The 14,594-nt window shown below is 47.6% G+C and overlaps 1 protein-coding gene across 3 annotated transcripts in view; it reads left to right on the top strand.

The window, feature by feature from the left end:
* smpd4 (sphingomyelin phosphodiesterase 4) overlaps positions 1-14,594 on the top strand; it is a 124,977-nt gene that overhangs the window by 77,236 nt on the left and 33,147 nt on the right. For all 3 annotated transcript variants that reach the window (XM_069933775.1, XM_069933774.1, XM_069933776.1), the window contains 3 exons: positions 3,468-3,558; positions 7,230-7,330; positions 8,467-8,630. In XM_069933775.1, coding sequence (XP_069789876.1) covers positions 3,468-3,558; positions 7,230-7,330; positions 8,467-8,630 — 356 coding nt within the window. The remainder of the gene's footprint in view (positions 1-3,467; positions 3,559-7,229; positions 7,331-8,466; positions 8,631-14,594) is intronic.

Raw genomic sequence — 14,594 nt, 5'->3', positions numbered from 1 at the left:
CCCTCTGCATTTGCCAAGGTACGGCTGCCCGGCCCCCAGCTCTGTGCTGTCTGGTTCTGAGCAGTGGGCTTCCAGCATGTAGCATCCCTCGACATGAGTGAAGTGGCCACTCTGAGCCTTTCAGAAGCTGCTCTTTGTCCCCTTTCACATTCACGATTTGAAGAGCTCCTTCCACAGCCCAATTGCCAACTGAAAGATAACAGTAACACCGTGACCATCCAATGCCATTGTCCTTTGGTGCCAGACTAGAATGTTTTCTTGACTGTTGTATGTTACTTTAAAATTTTACATTTAGACATGCAGCATGGCAAAAGGCCCTTTCACCCACAAGTCCATACCGCCCAGTTGACCTACAACCCCCATCCGTATTTGAAGTCCCCAGGGAAAACCCACACAGACAAGTACAAACTCCTTTCAGACAACGCAGAATTCGAGCCACAGTCCCAATCGCTGGCGCTATAACAGCGTTGCACTAACCGCTACGTTAACAGTGCCATCTGTAATCCTTAATATCACAACAAACTTAGCTTTATTTTGTAGTGTTGCAATAAATTTTCCAATGAACCTGGTAGGTTTAAAATGGAATGCAGGACCTGCAGCCACAGTGAGATGAGGGCAGCCTCCGTTGAGTCAGATGAACAGGGTTTAATGGTCCGTGCTTATGTGTGGAGCTGGATGGCTGACGTCGGCTGATGAGTGAAGGTGCTGCAGAAGTACTGTGAACTGGCACCGCGTGCAGAAGCAGAGCTTCTCCCAACTGGCTGTGCAGAGGCTGTTGGTGTGGCGGCTGTGTGAAGCCGTTCATCGCGCCGATCACCCCAGTCCAGCTGAACCACCTGTCGGACCAGGCTGTCATTCATTGACTTTCCCTAGTCATGCTGCTCATCTGCTGGCAACTTTTGGTCCATTCCAACCAGCTCTGTGAATGCTGATTATAATACACAAGTGTGTCCTGGAGAAACCCGGCATGTCACACAGCATCCGGAGGAAGTAGACGGTAACCAACGTTTCTTCTCATCTGACAAACATGTACAACCAGATGAAAGTGTTTCTCTGGACCATGGTGTACACACAGTAATCTTTATTTACATAAAGATTTAAAATTAATAGAATTATTTTGGGATGACATATTTGGTTTCTGGATACTGATCATCAATCTCACAGCCAGGGGGAAGAACCTATTACTGTATATACTTATGTAATATTTGATCCCGTGTAATAATCAAGCACCCCCCTTTCCTTTTTTGTCCCAAAAAAATCGATTATTTTCCATGTGACCTGTGTAAAAGTTGCCCCACCCCACCCCCCCATTTTTGCCCCCGACCGCAAACCATTGTCTTGGCCACCCGCCCATCTGAACTCCCAATGCCCTGGCCACACACTCTTCTAGCCCCCACCTGCATATCCGAGTTCCCAACACCCCAGCCACATTCTCCCTCGTAGACCCCACCCATCCGAACTCCCAACGCCCCAGAAATAGACTCTCTCCTATCACCCCATCGGAACTCCCAACTCCCTAGCCACAGCTTCTCTCCTATCCCCCACCCGGCCATCTGAATTCCCAACACACCAGCTGTAGACTCTCTCCTATCCCCTGCCTGCCCATCCGAATTCCCAACACCCCAGCCATAGACTCTCTCCTACCTCCCGCCCACCAATCCGAACTCGCAACACCCCGGCCACACACTCTCCTAGCTCCCGCCCGCCCATCCGAACTCTCAACTCCCCAGCCATAGACTCTCTGCTAGCATCCTCCCAACTGAGCTCCCTACGTCCCTGCCACAGACTCTCCCTAGCTTTAGCCCGTCCATCCAAGCTTCCAACACCCTGCCCACCCAATCAAGCTCCTGACGCCCCAAACAGATACTTGCCATCCAATCCCATCCATCCAAGCTCCCAATGCAGGTACTTACTGAGGCTAAAAGAATGATCAGTGTAAAATTTGATATGAAAATTGGTCCAGAAAACTGGACTGTTACCCAGCCTGGCAGTCCTGATTTTGATGCTCCCGACCACCTCCTTGGTGGTCGTGGGTCAAAGATACTCTGTGCTAGATTGAAAGGGTTCTTGATAATCCTTTAAATCCTATACACACATTCCCAGTGATATGTAGTGCAAAGTGTTTGATGTGTGTCCTCCTGAAGTCCTCTCCTTTGGCTTGTCCACATTGAGACTCAGGTTGTTGCTATTGCACTATTTTACAAGCCCCCCCCTCCTCCCCACCCCCAAAATCTCCAGGGCCCTTCATCAGGTTGAAGCATACGTGGGCAGATTGTTTTCGAGAGCAGATCAGTGGCTCACCGATTTTCCCTTGCCGATTTTCTCTCGGGCCCTCAGTGTCTCTTCCTTGCTTAGGAAATCGAGAGATCTACTGTGCTAGATAGCTGACAGGAGGTTAATACAGTTGCACTCTCAGGAGGAGCATAATTGGATGGAGTGAGTGGAATCGGAAGGGCTAGCAGAATGAAGAATGGCAATGAGGAGAAGTCTCTAGCAGGAAAGATAGGCTGCCATTGTAAAGATCAGCCTCTCCCAGGGCAGATGCAGCACGGGTTATAGTGCAGGCCATAGACACAGCGAAGCGTGCAGACTCCATGTGGGCAGCACAAGAGGCCAGGATTGGACCTTGCTTGCTGGAGCAGTGCTACCTGCTGCGTCACCTCCATGCTGTCCCATCAACCATCCAACCCTCGTATTTATGGGAGAGTTGGGGTGCTGAGGCTGTGGCTACCAATAAAGAATGGGGGTGTCAGGGTACATTTTAATGAAGGAGTGAGCTGTTGCGTTTGGAAGATTGGGCTTTGAAAGAGTTTCCTCATGAATGAATGCCTTTCTCATGACATGGAGACTGTTAGCAAGGCTGCCATTCACCACCTGAAATGCTCAGGAAATTATCCATTTCCTGTCTTGATCCGTCGAAGCTCTTGTGGCATTTAAGGTGCTTCTGAGTCTGAGCGTCCTGAAGTTGTACCGCACAAAAATAAATGTGTCCTGTCGTGTTTCTCACTGTAAACTACGCAGTTAAGTGTCCAAATTGTTGGCTGCTCCAGAGCCAATGACTAGGCTGAGTTACAACCCACAGCCATTGCATCACCAAGTACCTTGGCTCCCCTCTAGTTGGAGTTGGTTCTGCCTGGTTTAGTATATCCAGGCAGTCACCCAACAGAGATGTTTCATGAGGTCTTGAAGGACAAGTTGCATTTAGCCTGTGTTGCAAAATTTCCTTCTGCAAACAAGTGTGTACCTTGCATTATCACAGCAGTGACATTGTCAAGTATAATGTTTAACAAAATCTGAATTTGGAAAGATTTTTAAATAACCGTGGTCTGAATATTTAATGGACAATTCGAAGCTTGTGTGTTTGATTTGTGTGTCTGGTTTGAGGAAGCAACCTTGCTGCATTACTGGTTATGACGTGTGCACCTTACTACAAAGCATGTGTACTGATGTTATTTTTGTTTTTGCAGGGCAGTGATTTCGTGCTTCTTTCAGCAAAATCTCTACGTGTTCCTGCAGCAGTGCTTCACTCACTGGCCTTTGGATGCCTCCTTCAGAGCTGTACGTTCCAACCTTTGACTCGATAAAATAGAAGCAAGAGTTTTACAGCACAGAAACAGACCCTTTGGCCCAACTCATCCATGCTGACCAAGACTGCCTTACTGAGCTAGTCCCAGTTACTTGTATTTGGCTCTAAACCTTCCCTATCCATGACGCAGTTCAAGTGTCTTTTAAACTTTGGCCACCTGTTTCATGAACCCACCATCTGTCCCTTGGGTCCCCTTTAAATCTTTCCCCTCACACCATCAATCCATGCCCTCTCACCCGAGAAAAAAACTGTGACCATTCACCTTCTCTATGCCCCTCGTGAATTTATAAACCTCTAATGTCACACCCTGGCTTTTGTTCCAGAAAACAGTCCGAGATTTTCCAATGTCTTCTCACAGTTCAAGGCCTCCAGTCCCACCAGCAAACTTTCTGTACACTCACTAGCGCAATCACCCTTTCCTATATTGATGCTCCTCTACTTATTCTGATAAACCCATCATTAGTGGAAAAATCGTAAGTTGATAGAGAATACCGCAACTACCGAACATCATAGTCTCATTTTCATTTGGGTGCCCTGCCATTCAGTGTGAGTGATCACGTCTCTCCATCCGTCACGATCTCTGACCCTCCAAACTGTAGTTGTTGCCTCCCCCGTTCTCCTTCGGTGAAGGCTCTGTCTTTGAGCTGAGACCATAGTCGATGTTGAGTTCGTGATTATACATGGGGAAAATACTGAAGTAGTTCCCCATTGCCTTCTTCAATTGCCTTGTCTGTCTTTGGCTTGGCTTCGCGGACGAAGATTTATGGAGGGGGTAAAAAGTCCACGTCAGCTGCAGGCTCGTTTGTGGCTGACAAGTCCGATGCGGGACAGGCAGACACGGTTGCAGCGGTTGCAGGGGAAAATTGGTTGGTTGGGGTTGGGTGTTGGGTTTTTCCTCCTTTGCCTTTTGTCAGTGAGGTGGGCTCTGCGGTCTTCTTCAAAGGAGGTTGCTGCCCGCCAAACTGTGAGGCGCCAAGATGCACGGTTTGAGGCGTTATCAGCCCACTGGCGGTGGTCAATGTGGCAGGCACCAAGAGATTTCTTTAGGCAGTCCTGTACCTTTTCTTTGGTGCACCTCTGTCACGGTGGCCAGTGGAGAGCTCGCCATATAACACGATCTTGGGAAGGCGATGGTCCTCCATTCTGGAGACGTGACCCATCCAGCTCAGCTGGATCTTCAGCAGCGTGGACTCGATGCTGTCGACCTCTGCCATCTCGAGTACTTCGACGTTAGGGATGAAAGCGCTCCAATGGATGTTGAGGATGGAGCGGAGACAACGCTGATGGAAGCGTTCTAGGAGCCGTAGGTGGTGCCAGTAGAGGACCCATGATTCGGAGCCGAACAGGAGTGTGGGTATGACAACGGCTCTGTATACGCTTATCTTTGTGAGGTTTTTCAGTTGGTTGTTTTTCCAGACTCTTTTGTGTAGTCTTCCAAAGGCGCTATTTGCCTTGGCGAGTCTGTTGTCTATCTCATTGTCGATCCTTGCATCTGATGAAATAGCGCCTTGTCTGTACTGGATGGGTAATTAGCAGGTTCATCTGACCAGAGTTTTTAGTTTTACAACCATAAATTCCAATTTGCAGAATCTGCTTGTAAAAACCATCCACCAATCCGTGGCTTCACGTGACCCTGATTGGGAGGCGAAGCTAACGCTTACCTAATTTGGGAACCTGTCTCCTGTATGTTCTGTACAGCGGGTAGTGTGAACAGAATTCCCAAGGCCACCGCCACTCCCTTCCCCTCAATCTCCATGGCTGTAATTTGTGGAACAGATCCTTGGTGCTGTGTCGTTGATTGATTTTCTGAATTGAATTCCCTCCCCACTTCATGATTTTCATCAGAGGGACTTGCAAAGACAGATCTGTTACATTCTCCTATGAATGTTGCTGCCTTCCTGTGATCCGAGAATAAAAGCAGCCCACTAAAATGGCAAACCAGAGATACAGCACTCCTCCACAGGATTCTACCACCCAGCACAACTACCAATGACTCCATAAAAGATTTAAAATCCTGTGACAGTGGGGTCTGGTTCTGTGTTCCGCAGTGGCCTCGGGTGGGGGGGGGTCGGGGGGGGGCGGGTTACAGACTCCAGGTAAACAGGGTATCAGAAAATGGGGAGACCACCCCACTGTTTGAGATGAAGCAGAGGAGATGACCCTTGGATAGTGACCACAGCAGCAGACCAGCAAGGGGTTCTGAGGCTGAAGAGCACACAGGCAGCTGGGATGCTGGAGACTCGAGGCGATTAACCCACACAGGCTACAGGCTACTGCAGTCAAAGGACCCGCTGCGGGCTGCTGGAGACCGGTTCGTGACTGATTTTATTGCACAACAATAAAAGATCTTGAATCACTGTAGGGGAATGTGGTTCATACTTCGAAAGGGGAAGGTGTGGAACCTCACACGGAGGTGGAGAGTTCACGTATTGGAGGCACCTCTTCTGGACCCAGCACACGGGGTCAACCATGAAGAAGGCATACCAATACCTGTACTTTCTAAGAAATTTGATGTGATTTGTCATGTTAAATAGTCATATCAAAATTCCACAGAAAGCTGCTGAAAGTGTCCATCGTGGACCATCAGAACATCACTGTGAGGTGTTCAAGAAGGCATCCCCCATCATCCTGGTCACAGCCTCCTTTCTCTGCTACCTTCAGGCAGAAGATAGAGAAGCCCAAAAACCAGCCCCTCTTAGTTCAGCTGTCAGACTCTTCTATCTCCCTGTATTACCCTAACCGTGACCATACTCCAGGTCCGCATGAAGATCTATCTGCACTACCACTGTGTCCTCCCTCCCTTCACCTATTACCTCCTGCCCATGGGACCTTGCTCCTCCACCCACCACCATTATATTTGTTCATCCCTTGATGAAGGGCCCAGGGCCAAAACATTGGTAACGTATCTGTCTTTGCTGAGTTTCCCCAGCTGTTTTGTTTTTACTACTTTTTTTCCTGTACTAATTGCAGATGAATATTAATCCATCCTTTCATATTTGTGATCCCTTTGCTGTCTTGGCAGTCTGGTAAGTTAATTTGTAGTTTACCGCCTTGGTAATTTGTAATTTGTACACCATTGTAGTCGGTGTATCTCGCCAGCCTGTGTAGCTACAGCAAGTAAGACCTTGGTGCATCTGTGCATTACAATTGTGTGCATGACCACAAACTCTCTCATTGCCTCAGAAACCACAATGTAGGGTGCAATGTCCAGGGTGCATTGTGCAACCTTCCAGAGTTGAGACCAAATTTGTGCTCAGTTCAGTGCAGGCGGTAAAGTAGCTTGGCACAGACTAGATGGGCCAAATGGTCTGCTTCTGTGTTGTAGTGTTCCATGGTACTCCAGGTGCTGTCTCACCTAAGGCTGGTAGCAAGGCTTCCTTGCTCTGGTACCACTGCAGCCCTTCGCTGGGTAAGCTTTGGTACTCATTATGTCTGTGTTGTTGTCTGGATTCAATGCTCTGACTGCAGTGGCAGTGTCGGCACTGGGGAGGTTGGGCACAGGTCTTGTAGGCATTGCTTTGGAAAGAGTGGGGGTCTGTCCAGGTAAAACAGGTGAGCGCTTTACTTCATCTCTCCCAATTAGTCACAGGTGGCCACTCTGGCAGGTTGGGTTGTGAAAGTGCTAACAGTTCCTGTTCCACAGGTTCTGGAAACTTGGCTCAGCTACCTGCAGCCATGGAGGTATGCAGCGGAGAAACCTCTCAGCTTGATGGAGCCCGTCGATCGCAGCGTCCCTGACAAATGGTAAATCGTATGGTGCCTTTCAGACCCTAGTGGTAGGGTGAACGCTGTTACAGTTTTTTCACCAGGTTTTAATTATGATAATTTTATAATTGAGACATACAGCACAGTAACAGGCCCTTCTGGCCCACACCTTCCAAACACCCCACTTAGCCTATGACCCCTGTTCATTTTGGAAGGTGGGAGGAAACCGGGGCCCCTGGAAGAAACCCACATGGACATGGGGAGAACATACAAACTGTTTATCCACAGTGCTGGATTCGAAGCTGGGTCACTGGCGCAGTAATAGCTTGTGCTAACTGTGTTGCCTTTAATACTTGGTGAGCTCGCTAGCCAGGATAATTGTGGGGAAACAGACTGCTGCAGATGGGGAAGTGATGCTGAGCTGTGCCCAATGCTTCTGTGGACTTCCTCAAGGTTCCTGGTGCCATGCTGAATGTTCCTCGACTCTTGGGTGAAGACAGGCCAGAGGTCACCGGGACTTGCTGCGTGGTTGCATTTCCACAAGGAGGTTTTGAGTGCCTGACTGGATCTTTTCCTCTGTCCACGGGTAAACTCTTCCTGAGAGATGGAGTCCAGAATTCCCTGTCCGTTTTGGAAACTCCACGTCAGCTGTGGAATGGTGAACCCATCCGATTCCGCTGACAATAAATTCATTTTTAAATTTAGACATAACAGGCCCATGAGCCCGTGCTGCCCAATTAACTTACATCTTGAATGGTGGGAGGAAACTGGAGCACTCGAGGGAACCCACACAGACATGGGGAGAATGAACAAACTCTATAGACTGCGCGTGATTCGAACCAGAGGCCCTAACCATGCCGCCTAATGTAAGAAGATTTCAATGCTGGGGAGGTTGGCCAGGGACAGGACATTGATACTGGTTGATTTATTCTCTGGTGAAGAGAGAAGATTTTGTGTAGACAGTTGGTGCTATTTTCCTAGTGTCCCTCCACACCGACCAGGCTGCAAACCATCCCTGGGTGGTGCAGAGGCATCTGTTGAAGATGGTGCATGTTTTTGTGTCAGGCCTTGAACTTCTGAGCTGCAACGTGCCCCCCCCCCCTCCCCCCGCACCCTCTGGTCCCTGGCCCCCATTCCATTACCACCGATCCCTGACTCTGTCTTCTGTGTCACAGGGGCTTTTTCATGCAGGACAACCTGCTGATGTTCACCAGACTGTTCCAAAGCTTTCTGAATCGGGCTTTGCGCTCTGATCTCGTTAGTCCCAAGAATGCATTGATGGTATATCGAGTGGCCAAGGTTTACAGCCAGCCTAACCTTGCGGACATGATCAAGGAAGGTAAGGAATGTTGTGGTGCATCAGCCTGTTCCATTCCAACCTCCAGCTCTGCTTCCTCACACCTCACTGATTCCCCCCTTCCCCCCAGTTTGTCTCCCCTGCCACCCCAGCTGCATTGATCTGTTCTGGATCCATGACCAGTGTGCCTACAGGCAAGAGCTCCTGGAGGTTCAACCTCCAACATGATACAATGCTGAATCTCAGCCGGGTTGGTGAGACTCCTGTAATGGTCCTTTCGTGGTCACTGACACGAGCACTGCCTGCCTCCCTTACCCTTTAGCCAGAGGGGGGTAAATCTGTTGTAGGCAGTGGTAGAGGCCAGGTCATTGGGTGTATTAATAGGTTCTCTATTAGTCAGGGCATCAAAGGTTATGGGAGAAGGGCTGAGTGGGGAATAGATCAGCGCATGATTAAATGGCAGGACAGACGATGGGCTGAATGGCCTGTTTCTGCTCTTGTGTCTTAAGGTGTTCCCAGCGTATCTGACAACCCATGTTCCTCATCCTCTCTGCTCACAGCACGCTCACCTTTGTGGTGAGAGCCTGTCGAACCTGTGCCCTGAACAGAGGGGGTATATTTAAATTTAGACATGCAGCAAGTCCAGTCCATAAGGTGATTGGAGGGAGGAGTAATAAAGAGGGAGCTCAAGCGGAGCGGCTAGAGTGTGAGTGGCCCAGTGTAGGAGTGGGACTTAGAGGCTTTAGCGAGCTGAGGTCTCCAGCAAGGTAGGACCAGGTAAGATCTTTATACTGAAACTAGGAATAGATAATGGAGACAGCAGCTAAGGCAGTGGATGCTCCGAGTGCAGGATGTGGGAATTCTGGGGCAGCACAGTTGTCACTGATGACTACACCCGCAAGAGGTGCATCCAGCTGCAGCTCCTGGGAGACCGAGGTAGGGAGCTAGAGAACTCCGGATCATTCGGGAGGCAGAGGCAGTGATAGAGATTCAGGGAGACAGTCACCCCTAAATGTCAGGAGGCAGGTAGCTGTGTGACTTAGGAGAGGGAAGAGGAATAGGCAGAGAGCACCCCTGTGGCTGTTCCACACAACAATAAGTATGTCGTTTTGGGTACTGTTGGGGGCGAATGATTTACCAGGGAAAAGTTGTAGTTGTCACGTCTCCGGCACAGAGGCTGGCCCTGTGGCTCAGAAGGGAAGGGGGAGAAGAGTAGAGCGATGGTGATTGGGGACTTTCTGATTTGGCAAACAGATAGGAGGTTCTGTGAATGAGAACGAGGCTCCCAGATGGTATGTTGCCTCCCAGGTGCCAGGCTCAGGGACATCTCTGATTTAGTCCACAGCATTCTGGAGGGGGAAGGTAAGAAACCGGGTATCCTGGTCCATGTGGGAACCAATGACATACACAGGAGTAGGGATGAGGTTCTGAAGAGGGAATGCAGGGAGTTAGGACAGAAGTTAACAAGCAGGACCTCAAATATAGAGACTTCACGCACCAGAGAGGGTAGGAACAGGATGTTGTGGCAGATGAATGCGTGGCTGAAGAGTAAATACAGGGAGCAGGGGTTCCGATTTGTGGATCATTGGGATCGCGACAGACCTGTACAAAAAGGACAGGCTGCACCTGAACTGGCAGGGGACCAATAACCTGGTGGGCAGGTTTACTAGATCTGTTGGGGAGGGTTTGCGGGGGGTGGTGGGGGGGTGGGAATCAGAATGTGAGGGCGGAGATTAGGGTAGAAGGTCAAAAGCATGATGCTATGGGTTCTGAGTTCGTGAGGAAGGACAGGCAGGGGACGAAACAAAGGGAGCCTGCTTGAGGGGTATTAGGAGTGCTAGGGGTATTAAGAATTAAGGGGATGAACTTGGAGCATGGATCAGTACGTGGAAGTACGATGTTATGGCCGTTACAGAGACTTGGCTGGAGGACGGGCAGGATTGGCTGATGCAGGGACCGGGTTTGGGTGTTTTAAAAGGAATAAGATGGGAGGGAAGAGAGGTGGGGTAGCATTACTGGTCAGGGATAGTATTACAGTGTGAGTGGAAGTTAGAAATAGGAAGGGAGCTATATTGTATTATACTCCACATCAGTTAAATGGACTTCATCCTAATTATTCAAGTAAGTTTTTTCAATGTACGAAAGAAATAGGGACTTCTTTTGAATTCAATGTGGTCTTGTGAAAAAGTGGGCAGGTTTTGGAATGAACTGAGTTTTATTATTAGGGCAAATTAAGAAGATAAAGATACCAAAGGATCCAAGAATATTTTTACTTGGAGATATTTATGAAAACCATATAAAATTGAAAAAGGACAAATACCAAGAACATTTTTTGAGTATTGCAATAGCAACAGCAAAGAAATGTATAGCGATATCATGGAAAGATGATGGAGAAGTGTTATGAAGTTGATGGTATAATGAGATGTGAAATTGTATACCATGTATAGATGTGAAATTGTATACCATGTATAGTTTTAAGGAATCAAGGTGAAAATTCTTATAGTATTTGGAAACCATACATGGATTTTATGGATAATTTTCTGTCCACCTCTTCTATCTTATCCACTCTTCTTAATTAGTAATTTTTAATAACAATTAATGATTGTCTATGCTAATATTATTGTATATTAAATGGTAGATGCTTCATTCTTTTATTTCCTTTTCTTTTGGGTGGGAGGGAGGATGGGGAGAAAATATATAAAAGTACTTTTTTGTATCATCGGCTATGGATATTTGATTAATGTTTTATTCATTTTTTCCTGTAATGATGCAAATAATTAAATAAATTTTTAAAAATAGGAAGGGAGCTATCACTATATTGGGAGTGGTCTATAGGCTCCCAAATAGCCCTCGGGACCGCAAGGAGCAGATAAGCAGGCAGATTTTGGAATGGTGCGGGAAATACAGAGTTGTAGTTATGGGTGATTTTAACTACCCTAATATTGACTGGCACCTACTGACTGCAAGAGGAATAGATAGGGCTGAATTTGTCAGGTAGATCCAAGAAGGATTCCTTTCACACTATGTGGTGCAGCCGACGAGAGGATCTTGTACTGGGTAATGAACCTGGTCAGGTGGGGGAGCTCTTTGGTGAGAGTGACCACAACTCCCCAAGCTTTAGCATAACTATTGATAAGGATAAAAGTAGACAAAATGGGAAAGTATTTAAATGGGGACAGGCTAATTAGGATGGGATGAGGCAGGAACAAGGGAGAGTAAATTGGAAATAGATGTTCATGGTTGGCATGGCGGTTAGTGCAAGGCCTTGACAGCCAGCGATTGGGACTGCAGTTCGAATCCTACGTTGTCTGTCAGGAGTTTGTACATTCTCTCCATGTCTGCATGGGTTTTCCCCAGGGGCTCTGGTTTCCTCCCACTCTTTGAAACATACTGGGGATGTAGGTTAATTGGATGTAAATTGGGTGGCAAGACTCGTGGGCTGAAATGGCCTGTTACTGTGTTGTATGTCTAAAGAGGAAGTTTAGGGGCCACTTGTGCTGGGTTCAGGATAGTCTGTCCCACTGGGACAGGAAAAAGATGGTCAGAAAGCGGAACTGTGGTTGACAAAACCGGTGAGGCAACTAGTCAAGAGGAAGAAGGAAGCATATGTTAGATACAGGAAACAGGAAGGATTCAGGAAAAGTAATTGGTAGCCAGGAAGGAGCTTAAGAAAGGACTTATGAGAGCTTGAAGGGGGCATGAGAAAGCCTTGGGATGTAGGATTAAGGAGAACCCCAAGGTGTTCTATGCATATGTGAAGAACAGAAGGTTGACAAGAATGAAGGTGGGGCCGATAAAGGAGGTAACATGTCCCTGGAGGTTAGGGAGGTCCTAAGTGAATACCTTGCTTCAGTATTCACAAGAGAAAAGGACCTTGATCAGGGTGAGGTTGGAATAGAATAGGCCTGTGGGCTGGACAATGTGGAGATTCAGGAAAAGGAAGTGTTGGATAGTTTTAAAAACATCAGGATTGATAAATCCCTGGGGCCGGACACAATACACCCCAACTGCTGTGGGAAGTGAAGGAAGGAATAGCTGGGGCAGGAGTGATGACCTTTCAATCCTCTTTGGCCACGTGGAGGTGCCGGAGGATTGGAGAATGGCAAATGTTGTCCCCTTGTTTAAAAAAGGTAATAGGGAGAAATCTGGGATTATAGACCGTTGAGTCTTACGTCTGTGGGGTGCAAACTATTGGAGAGGATTCTTAAGGTTAGGATCTATGAGCATTTAGAGAAGTACCGCCTACTCAAGGATAGTCAGTGTGGCTTTGTGAAGGGAAGGTCGTGCTTCACAAGTCTATTTGAGTTTTTGAGGAGGTAACAAAAGAAATTGATGAAGGTTGGGTGGTAGATGTGCTAATAGATTTTTTGACAAGATCCCCTGTGAGAGACTCATCCAGAAAGTCATGAGGCATGGGATCAGTGGAACCTTAGCCGTGTAGATTTAAAAAATTGGCATGCAGGAAGAAAGCAGAGAATAGAAGTGGAAGGTAAGTATCTGCCTGGAGGCCGGTGACTAGTGGAGGGGCCGCAGGGATCTGTTCTGGGACTCCTGGTCTTTTATGATTTTTATAAATGACCTGGATGAAGAGGTAGACAGAGGGGTCAGTAAGTTTGCGTATGACACAAAGAGGAATTGTGGATGGAGCTGAAGGTTGTCGAAGGTTACAGGAGGATATAGACAGGATGCAGACTTGGACAGAAAAGTGACAGATGGATTTTAATCTGGCTAAGTGTGAGGTGATGCATTTTGGAAGGACAAACCAGAAGGCTGAGAACAGGGTTCATGGTCGGTTACTCTGGAGTGTGGATGAACAGAGGGACCTTGGGGTTCAAATTTATACATCCCTCAAGGTCACCGCGCAGGTTGATAGGATAGTTAAGAAGGCCTGTGGGATCCTGGGATTCATTAATAGGGGGATTGAATTCAGGAGTAGAGAGGTCATGTTGCAAATCTACAAATCTCTGGTAAGATCCCACTTAGAGTATTGTGTTCAGTTCTGGTCACTTCATTACAGGAAGGATGTAGAAGCTATGGAGAGGGGGCAGAGGAGGTTTACCAGGATGTTGCTTGGATTGGGAAACAAGTCTTATGAGGCAAGGTTAGCAGACATGGGACTTTTTGGAGTGTAAAAGGATGAGAGGAGACTTGCTAGAGGTCTACCAGATTATGAGGCATACATAGGGTGGGCAGCCAGTGCCTGTTTCCCAGGCAGGAATAGCAAACAACAGAGGACATTGTACAAAGTTAGAGGAGGGGATGTTTAGAGGAGACATTGGGGTAAGTTTTTTATGCAGAGAATTGTTGGTGCCTGGAATGCCTTGCTGGGGATGATGGTGGAGGAGGAAACATTAGGGGCATTTAAGAGACACATTGATAGAGGGTTATGGGGTAGGAAGGGTTTAAGACTTTTTATTTAAAGGAATATATGGGTCAGCATAACATTGAGGGCTGAAGAGCCTGCATTGTGCTGTAGCATTCTATGTTCGAAGCCTGTGCTACAACCCCTGTATGTTTTGAAAGGTGGGAAGAAAGCAGACACGCAGACATAGGGAAGATGTACAAACGCCTTGCAGACAGTACCAAATATGAACCCAGGTGGCTGGCACTGTTATAGTGTTGCGCTAACTGCTATGGTAACTGCCACCATTGAGACTGCCCTGCCATTTAATCACAAGCTGATGCATCTTACCACTCAGCCCCACTGCCTGATCTTCTCCCCTTTTAATTGATGCCCTGGCTAATGAAGAACCTGTCAATTTCTGCCTTAAATACACCCACTGACATGCCCATGGGCAGATTCACCACCCTTTGGCTAAAAAATTCCTCCGCATCCCTTCAATCATGAAGTTGTGCCCTCTTGTCCTACACTCTCCCACTGTGTCCGTGTCTTTCAAGATACAAAATATTTCAGAGATACCCCCTCATTCTCTAAATTCCAAGCAATACAGGCCAAGAGCTGTCGAATGCTCCTCGTATAATAACCCTTTCATTCTTTGTGAACTG

This window comes from Narcine bancroftii, chromosome 4 (genome assembly GCF_036971445.1).
Source record: "Narcine bancroftii isolate sNarBan1 chromosome 4, sNarBan1.hap1, whole genome shotgun sequence".
NCBI classification, from domain to species: Eukaryota; Metazoa; Chordata; class Chondrichthyes; order Torpediniformes; family Narcinidae; genus Narcine; species Narcine bancroftii.
The sequence above is the reverse complement of the archived record's forward strand: the minus strand, read 5'-3'. Positions and strand labels throughout refer to the sequence as shown.